The sequence below is a fragment of the Eurypyga helias genome, unplaced genomic scaffold (assembly GCF_000690775.1).
Source record: "Eurypyga helias isolate BGI_N326 unplaced genomic scaffold, ASM69077v1 Scaffold42551, whole genome shotgun sequence".
Lineage (NCBI taxonomy): Eukaryota > Metazoa > Chordata > Aves > Eurypygiformes > Eurypygidae > Eurypyga > Eurypyga helias.
The window spans coordinates 1-11,129 of record NW_010232262.1 but is presented as its reverse complement, the minus strand read 5'-3'; the positions used below and the strand labels follow the sequence as shown (position 1 = coordinate 11,129).

The window sequence follows — 11,129 nt, the reverse complement described above, 5'->3', positions numbered from 1 at the left end:
GTGCGGCCCCCCCCGGCGCTGTCAGTCGGGGAGGGGGCGGTGGCGCCCAAGACGCGGTGTTTGGGGAGCCTGGTGCCGGCAGGGAAGGAAAACCACCGTTGCTGGGGTAGGGCTTGTAGGTACAACAGGTGGGCGAGCCTGGGGCTCGTGGGCACAAGTGGGCGAGGCGGTGGGTAGAGGGGTTCAGCGTTAGCGCGAGTGTAGCCTCGCAGGGCGGAATTGCAGACTTCCTTGGATCTAGATGGAGAAGTCGTGAAGCCTGAAACGGCTTGCTAGTCGTTTTGCCGTATGAAGCTTATATCGAAAGCCTTGTGGGGGGAATGGAGCTATAAATTCATCAGCTTTTCCTTTTGAAAACAGTTTTGCGGAGAGGTTCCTCCCAGTTGTGCCTCTGTAACTCTTTACTGGGCCGGTGACCTAAGCTGGGTGACTTGGAATGAACGTGTCCCTGGCTTGCTTTATGGCTTGGCCGGGCAGTTTTATTGGTGCGACTGAATTAGCAAGGCACGAGTGATCAATGAAGGGGTGATGTTCTATGAGTAATGTTGCTGGAAAAATGATCTTCAGTTGTATCTCAAAAGTTACACGACTACTGTTACCAGAAAGCTGCTTTAGAGGGTGGCGCGCTTAGCATCTTGGGCCAGAGATGGCAGTAGTTCACTAAGGCTCCGGTGAAGCCGATGTGTTTTGGGGGAAAGAGACTGATGAGTCCTGGGAGTGTCCTGTTGATGTCAGCCTAAGTCTGCAGACTGTTTTCCTCGCATAGCTTGTTTGTTGCTCAGAGGTCCTTAGTACTGCTGATACTGGAAAAAAAAAAAATAGTCCCGGCATGGAAGTTGGTAGAGAATTGTGCACACAGCTCAGGAGCTGTAGTTCAGATGCTACGTATGTTTTCTTCTTGTGGCATAATTTCAGAGAAGTGAAAGTGTGTGCGTAGGGTCTTAAATCGTATTTTTGGCAGTTATTTCTCAATTAAAGGCTACAGTTTTGGCTTTAAAAGCTAGCACCATGCTATTAACAACTGTTCTCAGTCAGTCAGTTTGATCATTTCAATAACAGAATCATGCCTTATCACTTTCATCTTTTCACAACTGATTAGCCTGAAATGACAGACAGATTCTAATCCTCTAATCTGTCAACAGAGCTGTTAATTAGAATGGGTGAATCGTTTTGCTAGTTTAAAATGGAAAAGAGTGTGCCCATTGGGGTGCTACTGACCCTTAATTTGGTTTCCTACAGAGTTTTTAATGCATACAGTTTAGAAGGAAATGCAGCATAACCTTTAGATCCTGTGTTATGTTTGTGAGACAGGCATCTTAAAAAACCCCATAAACAGCGCAGTAAAGTAATAAACAAAGCAGTAATTACTGCAGGTTTTCTTGGATTTGTCCTTATTTTGTTAATAATTTAATGTTTCCTTTGTGAGAGGAGGAATCAAATTCCTTTATTTGCTGGCAGAATCAAAGGTTAGTGATGTATTGGTTTTGCTTTTTGTTTCTCAGTTTGCTCCCAAGACCCATAACTTCTTTTTGCAGTAGTTTATGCCCTTTAATGAGGCATCTGATCCCTGAGGTGATCTGCAGTTTAGAAATGCCTGTCTAGGCAAATACTTTTCTCTGGTTTCTGCCTTAGAGATTTTTGTTGATGAGCTGGGTGTTGCAAGCAGCTATAGAAATGTATAGCTGCAGATCCTTTTGTAGTACGAGAGAGAACCTGTTTGGCCTTTTGGAGTAATTTTTCTTTTTTTTAATAGACAACATGGCAAGCCCAGGTAAAGATAACTTCAGAATGAAAAGCTACAAGAATAATGCACTTAATCCCCAAGAAATGCGCAGACGAAGAGAGGAGGAAGGAATCCAGCTTCGGAAACAGAAAAGGGAAGAACAGGTAAGTACTGTGGTGAGCTGTTAACTGTCAAGTGCTTGTGAATCTGAATTCAGACACGTGAAGGGACTTGAGCGGAATCCAGAGTGCCAGGTTGAGTGTCTGTTTTCTGTGCAATTTTGGGAGCACCAGGTCCTTCCTGTCAAGATCGTAAACCAAAAGAAATGAACAGCAGCCCTCTTAAATCAGTGGGGCACACAGAGGAGAGACCCCTGTCTTAAACTTAATCCTTAGTCTAGGTTTAAACATGTAAAACTGGGATGAAAGGATACTCTTATTTTCAATAAGGTTTAGAAACCTTGCATTCTATTCTGGAGTTTGGACTGAAATTGTGCTGTTGGAAGGGAGAGCATTATTCTCATCTTTGAAGCCATACTTGAAATTGCCCAAGAGCTTTTCTACAGTAACCAAGTAAAGTTCATAATCCCTGAACTGTCATATATAACGCTTGCAGTTGTCGTAATCGAATTTTTAGTCATCAGAGTACATGGAGCATTGTGTAATTTAATGGTTTGTGGTAGTTCCCTTTCCTAAAACGTGTAGTAGTTCCTTGCCAGGAAAATAAGGAACGTAGTTTGTTTTTTCTGCTTGGTGTAAGTGGCTGAATTTGTCTCCTAAAGTCTAGAGAGTGTCCCAGGCACTGATCTATAGTCTTCTCTGAGGTGGAAATGCTTACCCTTCTCCTGGGAAAGTGGTGCTGCTGCATGGAAAAAGAATTTAAATTAGTTGGGCCAGAGATGTAAGAGTAAGGAGTAGTATGGTACTGGAGCATTTACCTGAGAAGGGGTAACTGCATTGCAGTTTCTGCTGAAAGTTTTGTTTGTGTCTTTTCCAGTAAATACTCCCTAAATAAATTATGAAAATAATAGGTGTTGTCTCTCCCATGCTGACTGTCGTAATAATGAGAATACTGTTGTGTTCTCTTTGATGTTAATTTGTTGGACTGGTGTTTTTTGGCTGCTCTTGAGCTGGGTAGAACAAGTTTATGCAGGGAGATGAGACTGCTTTTCCTCCAAAAGAAATCATGAGCGGTAGGTAGCCCATGATCCTAAACAAAAGTAGTTTATATGTTCCAACCAAGAGCTTCTGGTTCCTTGTTGAGTGCTAGAAAAAATGGCAGGTCTTCCAAAAGAGGCGTGGTGTTTCTGCTTAATTTGTGGGTTTAAATGGAGTTAAACTTTATTTATGTCCAGGATTCTGCAGCTGTTTTGTGTCCAGGATTGTGCCCAGTACGGAAGTGTGTTGAACAAGGGAGCGAATGCTTTGGTTGAGGTTCCTGTTTGAAATCTGGGTAGATGTAAACATGGGTTTGCTTCTGCAGTTTTGAGCATGTACAGTAGCAGAAGTCTAGGTGTCTGTAGGATCCTAGAGGACAAAACCTTCAGGATTTTGTAGGAGGTTTCATTATTAGGCTTACAGGTCAAATCTTAGTCAGTAGACTGAGATGTTTATTTTTTAAAGATACCAACATAATATTCTTAGAATTGTTAATTAATGTAATTGTAGGTATAGTACAGGGTTAAAGATAAAAGTTTAGATTTGTTTCTAGAGAAAACCGGCTAATGCATATGTTTTGTTTGTATGCCAGAGAATAGAGGCACTCATTAAGCACTACAGTGCCAGGTATGTATTTTGAGCGTAGGCAGTGCATGTGGCCAATGTTCCCGTGACTTTTGGACATAGAGAATGTTTATTGTTACATAATTTGAAAGTTCACTTGGAAGCTACACCATTTTTTTCCTCCAACTACACTAAAATTATGTTTCTGTTTTAATCTTTCTGCAGCTGTATATTAAATATAGTCGCTGTTTAATTGGCATGCGAAGGAAGTACATAGATCTTAGACTTTCTGTGGAAGAGAGGAATGGGGTGTGCTGAAACACAAACATTGGCTCTGTGAACTAAAAAAGAGAAAGTAGCTTGTATAATACCATTTCCTGCATAAAAGAATAAAAGTAAAAAGATCTGCATTGTCTTTTTCTTACATGTGAACAAAATTATGGTTCTTTGCTAATTAAAAGGTACTTCGGTTTTTAAATCTGAAGCGTAGTGCAGTTTGCCAAGATACAGATCTAGCAGTGCTTTTCTCCTTTATGTTCTTCAAACTTTCATGTAGAATTCCATTTGCATGGATGAGTTGGAAGGTGAGTAGTTTAACACTTTGACTAGTACTGGCAAAAGCATTTCTTCAGGTGTATGTCATCAGTATCCACTCTGTGGTCAGTTCTAATCTCTCCCGAAAATTTCTCCTTTGTTTAGCTGTTTAAACGGCGGAACGTGTCTCTCCCAGGAAATGAAGAATCTATGGTAGAAAGTCCAATTCAGGATCCTGATGTCAGCTCTACTGTACCTATTCCTGAGGTAATTGCATCAGAGTGTGTTTAGAATGTTATCTGTTAATTTGCATAGTCCTAGACACGAGAAATCCTCCTTTCATTTTTAGGAAGAAGTTATTACAGTAGATATGGTGCAGATGATTTTCTCAGATGATCCTGATCAGCAACTCACAGCAACGCAGAAGTTCAGAAAATTGCTGTCTAAAGGTACGTAAATGTTGCCTGAGTTGTTTTGTTTTGTTCCTCCTTGTTGTTAGTACGAGTTTTGTCATAGAGAGTCAGTTAACCTCTAGTTTTGTTTTACTTTAAAATAGAGCTTGCTGGAACTTCTAGTTCTGTTTATAGAGAAACCATGACAAATCTCTTCCGACCTAATGGCTAAATACAGAAAGCTTCGTTATTCTAATGTTAAGTCTTTCCGACAAAGTAACAAAAGCAAGGGTATTTTTACTGGAGTGTCCAGGGCAGTAACTAACTGCCCACTAGCATTACTTACGGTACGTGTCGCAGGGATTCAATTTCTGATTCTTGTTCTGTATTTAAGGGGAGAAAAACTACATGGCTGCCAAAAAACAGTTGTAACTTGGTTTTGTTGAGACTGCAAGACGTTGTATAGCATGATAGGTAAAGGTATGCTTGGTCGTTTAAAATACTAGCTCGTCATAATTGCTGTTCCACTGACCTGACCTACTGATTGAGGGAACAGTGTTTGGTAATGAGCTGCTGACATGCCAGTGGATAGTAGTACATGTTACTATTACTATACATAATAAGGTGTTTACTAAATTGTAGCACTTCAAGGAGATTATCCTGCAGTCTTCTAAAGTCAATAGTTTACTCCTTCATTTGAGATTAAAATGATTGAATGCTAAAAATTATGTTAAGAACTGAGAATCATATTCATGTTTTGTCATACTGAAAAGGTAATTTATTTGGTCTTTTTCGTTAGACTTAAATATATGTTTGTCTTTCTCCCCTAGAGCCTAATCCACCTATAGACGAAGTCATACAAAAACCAGGAGTAGTACAGAGATTTGTGAAGTTTCTGGAGAGGAATGAGAATTACACTCTGCAAGTGAGTTTTGCTGGTACTGATTGGGAGTTTGAATGGGACAAGAAACCCCCCCAAAACATCTTTGGAAAGCATTATTTTTTTTTTTTAATAACCAAATTTAATTATTCTTAACCACCAAAGCTGTAGATTTTAGTTGTCTAAAATGTCAGTTATTGCCACTGAAATTGTGACTTGACTCTTGTGAATTTCATAGTGGTCTTTAGGGTCGTGTATTCAGCTCATCAAATAGGAGGTGGGTGTTGAGAGCAGAGTGTGTTCAGGAGAGTTTCCAGAGTGGCATGTTAAGATCAGCAGCATTGATGTGTGAGCAGAATCTCTTTTGTTTGAGTATATTGTAGTACTTTTCAGTTGAAATCCTAGAAAAGAAGAAAAAAGTTCAGGAAACTGAAAGGCTTTTATGAAACCCCTTAGGAAATCTTTGAAAAATACATAGCTAATGGTAGGAGTAACTAGTTCTGTCTGCTTGTGGTAACCCATGGAATGACGCTTAGGCCTTGTGCACATTCATACTAGAAGAATTAACTTTATATAGATGGGATTTGTACTGGTCAATAAAGTTTTGAAGTCTTCCTTACAGTTAGTGCTGCAAGCCAAAACCTGAACATAATTTAGATACTGAGGTTGCTTATTAAAGAGTTTTTGCCAATGCCAATTATTTTTCTTGTATAGAAAGTACAATAATAGTAATTGCATTTGAGTGGAAAGAAAAAATGTTGGAAAATTAACCTCTGCAACTCTTACATAAACTGTTTTCATGAATTGAAACATTCAATCTGGTGGTCTTTGTGCTCCTCAACAGTTTGAAGCAGCTTGGGCTCTGACAAACATAGCATCTGGAACTTTCCTACACACCAAAGTTGTAATTGAAACTGGAGCTGTTCCAATTTTTATTAAGCTGCTTAGTTCAGAACACGAAGATGTACAGGAGCAGGTAACTGTTTTCTTGGGGTGTTCTATGGCTACTTAAAATTCATCTGTTAATGTCCTTTTTGGGGTGTGTGTAGTTAGAGTTTGGAGCCCCGTAAGCCTACTCGCCCACTGATCTGGCTTCAGGAAGATAAAATTTTATCTTTGGTGGGTTTTTTCCCTCTGATTCTCTCAGGTTTCTTTGAACCTCTTTATTTCATGTTACTTAGTAATTTGAGGAAAGCATCTCATTTCTGTGGTGCCATTTACAGGCGGACAGGTTCTAAGATACTGTAGTAGAAAGAATGTAGTAGAAAACAATGTGGATTTTTTTCCCCTAAGTTATCTTGCAGCTTTATTTCCTGTGTAATTCTGTTCTTCCCTCTTACTGTGTTACAGTCTTCATTAACATTTTCCTGAACTTTGGGCTTTTTGTTTGTTTGGTTTAGGGTTTTTGTTTGTTTAAGAGAAGCTGTAATTTTCTGGTTTTTATTTAGCTTGTTTGAAAGTTTGTATAGTGAAAGTGCATGATTTAACTTTTTTTTTTATTTCTCATGCACTGTTTACAACTTTTAGCCAGTTTTATTGAATCTGTTACGCAGAGTGAGCAAACGTAACTATTGAAAGGAGTGTTTGTGTCCGTTTTGTTGAAAACCACATGAATCAACCTGTTTTCGTTAACAGAAACCTTCCTTTCCTTGAAAGGATGACTTCCAAGTGTAGGTAATTGACTTTGTGCGACTTCATAAAAAATGCAATATAGGAATGAGTAGTCTTCAGAAATTTTGTATTTGGAATGATACTGCTGTTGTGTTTCTATAAGATTTACTGCGGAAAAGTGGTATATAGATGATGTGTAAAAGTTGATTTGCAACCATGTATAGATTCAATTTGATATTTTGCTTTTTCAGGCAGTGTGGGCTCTTGGTAACATTGCTGGTGATAATGCAGAATGCAGAGACTTTGTTTTGAGCTGTGGAATATTACCACCCCTCTTGGAGTAAGTATTGTAACTTAATAGTATAACTGTAGTATACAGATATAGTTAACTGTAAACTTCAACTTAAAATTTATGTGAAAATAATATAAGCTTTTTGCTAAATTGAGAATGTTTCCTTTTTTTATTATATTGCTGTGACTCTAATGTTTTGGATTACCTGAGCTTCATGCGTATATTTAATTAGTCCATGACTAGAAGCTTTCCAGTGTTTGCAAAAGGAGACAAGTGTTGTTCCACAGGTATGAAACTTCCGTGTTGTGCAGAACTCTGTGTTGCCAGAGTTCTGGATATATGGGGTGAAGAGATGATTGAGTTGACGGTTGCATTTGTGTGATTCCAACTGGTTGGGCAAGAGGCTGGTTTTGCCACCTTTGTCCTGTAGCTCCAAGCTCCAGTCTTGTTGTCCATCCATTTGCTTGCTGAGAGGAACTGGCAGAGTAGTTGTTAACTGAGTTGTGTTCCACCAGATTTCACTAGGAGTATCATTCCAGCATTTACTGGTTGCTTACAGTAGGATGTAAGGTAGCTTCATCACAGGGAAAACACTTAGAAAGCACACATTTTGTTTAAGTGTTATTGCTTAAAATAATAAAATGCTTTAAAGTAAAATAGCTTAAAATAGTAGAGAATGCGTTTACCTTCCGTGAGGATTTAAAGGGTTAATGGTTTTAGACATTTTGGTATGTATCTGAAAGTGAACCTGATTTTATAGGTGTTGAATCATTTGCATTCTATTCAACAAAAATGGTAAAGTGCTAATTTTATTAGATCTTTTAAGTTCTAACTTAATAAAAATAGTTCCATATAATTAATTGCATTCTCTGAAGACCCTCAGGAAAGATTAGTTGAATGATATTCTATATGAGCAATGGATTATTTTATATGCACATACTTGATTTGGGAATGAGATGTATATGCAGAAATCTGTTCAGATTTAATCGATTCTAAGAAAATATTTGCAGCGTGTAAGCGATGAAGAGAAATAAATTGAAACTAGTGCCCAATAATAGCATTTCTTTTCCTGATTTGAGGTAATGTTGGTAACAACAGATGCAAAGACTTACCTTTTCAATAAGAAGTGGTTATTTTTATCATTGTTTTGTCTCTTTGACAGACTGTTAACAAATTCAAACCGTCTTACAACAACTAGAAATGCAGTCTGGGCTCTCTCAAATCTCTGTAGAGGAAAGAATCCTCCTCCAGACTTCAGTAAGGTATAATAAAGTATTCATTTTGAGAAATCAGAAAGCTGACATGTTTTTTTTTTTTAAATATGTTATCACATACAGAATATTTGCATCTGGAGATAGACTCAATTTTATCATTTTCACGTAATCGCATAGTCTTGTCCATCAGCAGTAAAATTAGTTAAAAGCTTGAGACTGTAGTTGGTCAGATGCAGATAGTCACTCACTGGTATGAAATGATGGACAAATAGTACATTCAGCACTAAACCCTTGGGGCTGTATTTTTCCGGATGTGTGTTAGAGGATGTGAGTTATGATTGAAGCTTTTAAATCTTTTTGTTTGTTTATTTTTATTTTATGATTGTGAGTGCATGCTGCAGGAATAAAATGCTGAGTTTTCTGCTCTGTCAGATGCAGTTAAATCAGACTGTGGTGACAGAGGTGATTTGCCTGTATGCTCTCCCCTTCACTTCCTCTTCTCTCCAGTATGTGGTTATAAAGACAGTAAGACTGTAGAAGCTAGTAGGAGTATTAGTTCCTTGTTTTCTGCATTAAAATTATTTCTGGTGAGGTTAATGACATTAAAAGATTAAAAAAACCCCAACTCTTAACATTAGATATTCTTATAGAAGAGACTGGGGTTAAATATCATTGAAGATAGTCTGGAGAGAATTTACATGTTTTGAAGCTTAGCTTGTGAGGTAGGAATCACTGTTACTGCTACTTAATTCTTGGAGAGATACTAACAAAATGGGGGATACCTGATGTCAGTTAATCGACCATCTCACAATTGCTCTGCTTAAGTCATATCCTTCAATTCTGGTAGTAAAAACCCAAGATTTCTTGCTGCTTAAGCACTTACAACCTCAGTGGAAAAGGATGTCCTGTAGGCAGCTGCTAATAAGAATAGCTCTTTGGCGTTTCGCCCCTTAGAGCAGCACCAGCTGGACATGTTAGAGAGGCTGAATTGCATAAATGATGTAGGATAAAGAATTAAGTTCTACAAAGAATGTGAAATTTCCAAGCTGAAACCTGTAGGTTCCAAGTGGTGTTAAGATGGTCTGGTTCATTCGGCTCTGTCTGTGTGGAACTTGGAGGAGATTAAGGCCAGAGACCACAACTGCAGTGAGAACTGAAGGCAGCTGTTGCTTGTTTGATTTGGTTCAGTGAACACTAAGTCCTCTGTGAATCCTTCTGAGTTTTTCTGGCAAAGCGATTCTAAATTTCTTATTACAAAAAACCTCCAGTACTCCTACAAAGACAGCAATATCAAAAATGTTATTACATTGAAATTCTGTTCCTTGAGTGATACAAAAAAGCAAAAGTAATTCCTGGTCATTTAGTTAACCTGTAGCAGCAGATGTGTTTTGTTTAAGATGGAGAATCATGTAACTAATGTAGTGTCTCTAAAGAAATAGGGTGTGAGTCAGAATCTATCCAATTCAGACTGGCAGATGGGATAAATCCTGATAGGTAGCTTAATCGGGAGGTGTTCCACCTAGGTCCTGAATTGTTAATGAGCTCATGTGCTTTAGCAGTAAATAGTTTGGCATCTTCATGCCTCTGCAGAATGTTCTCTGACATATGTGAAATATGACACACCTAATGTTATGCAATGTTTTCCTTTAACCTAGGTTGCACCTTGCCTAAATGTTTTATCAAGACTCTTGTTTAGCAGTGACCCGGATGTATTAGCAGATGCTTGCTGGGCCCTCTCTTACCTTTCCGATGGACCCAATGATAAAATTCAAGCTGTTATTGATTCTGGAGTGTGCCGAAGATTGGTAGAGCTGCTTATGTAAGTCTTCTCTTCACCAAATAACTGTCTTACAGTACCATTCATGTTACTTAATTTCATTTGAGCTGGTTTTTCTCACCTCAGGTCTGAATTTATTTTGGGAGAAGTGATGAACATGAATTCAGTCTGAAACATTTTAAGTTGCTTCCTAGGTTGCTTGGCTCCTGGGATTTTTCCCGAGATTGACAGTAGGGGGGGAAAAAGTTTTCTCCAAAGTATTCTTTCATATTCTTTAAAATTTAATGTAGGATTTCTTTTACATGGAGGAATAGAAGGATGAAGACTGAAGACCAAGGTTTTAATTTCTCAGTTTATTTTTTTTTAATTTCACTGCTGTATTTTGTTTTCTTACCTTACCAGGAGAGGTACTTGCAATGCAGACAGTTCTTGGACTCACAAAGTCCAGAGGCAGGCTTTTGCCCCTTTTGAACTGTTCCACTATATTTGGTTTATGGTTCATTATTTTCCTAGAAAGGGAGGCTAAATCCCTGTGTTCACATAGGCACTGCACAGTAGGTCAGAGATAGTAGTTCCCAGTACTGACAGCTCAGCACAGTTCCCTGTGAAAAGCTCATTTGCATAGCTGTCAGGAGAGGGTGAGTTCGCTCTCTCTTCTATAGAAGCTTTAGGACAACAGAGTCATTTCCTTCCCCCACCCCTCAGACAGTTGAATATGGGCTTCATCTACTGGCTTCTAGGGTTATTGACATACAAATGGGGGAAACTCACTTACAAAGAGGGGCTGCTAAGTTTTAGCACTGGCTAACAACACCCCTTTTGTTTCTGTGGCTGTTGAGTTACGCAGGTTCCAGTATTATGTTCAATAATATTTGAGCTGGGTAAAATGAATCTGCTGGATAGATAGATTGCTCTATGTTGTGTTGTTCCATTTGAATCAGCAATTCAGTTGCAGTTGTCAGATTTGGCTAAACAGGCTGCAGAG

General features: G+C 38.6%; 1 protein-coding gene across 1 annotated transcript; it reads left to right on the top strand.

Moving 5' to 3' along the window:
- Nucleotides 1-1,755: 1,755 nt before the first annotated feature.
- On the top strand, nt 1,756-10,190 carry KPNA5 (karyopherin alpha 5 (importin alpha 6)). Its single transcript, XM_010161341.1, has 8 exons — nt 1,756-1,887; nt 4,144-4,245; nt 4,328-4,427; nt 5,201-5,295; nt 6,095-6,226; nt 7,113-7,201; nt 8,316-8,415; nt 10,023-10,190. The coding sequence occupies exons 1-8, from the start codon at nt 1,759-1,761 to the stop codon at nt 10,188-10,190; spliced, it is 915 nt and encodes a 304-aa protein (XP_010159643.1). The 5' UTR covers nt 1,756-1,758.
- The last annotated feature ends 939 nt before the right edge of the window (nt 10,191-11,129 follow it).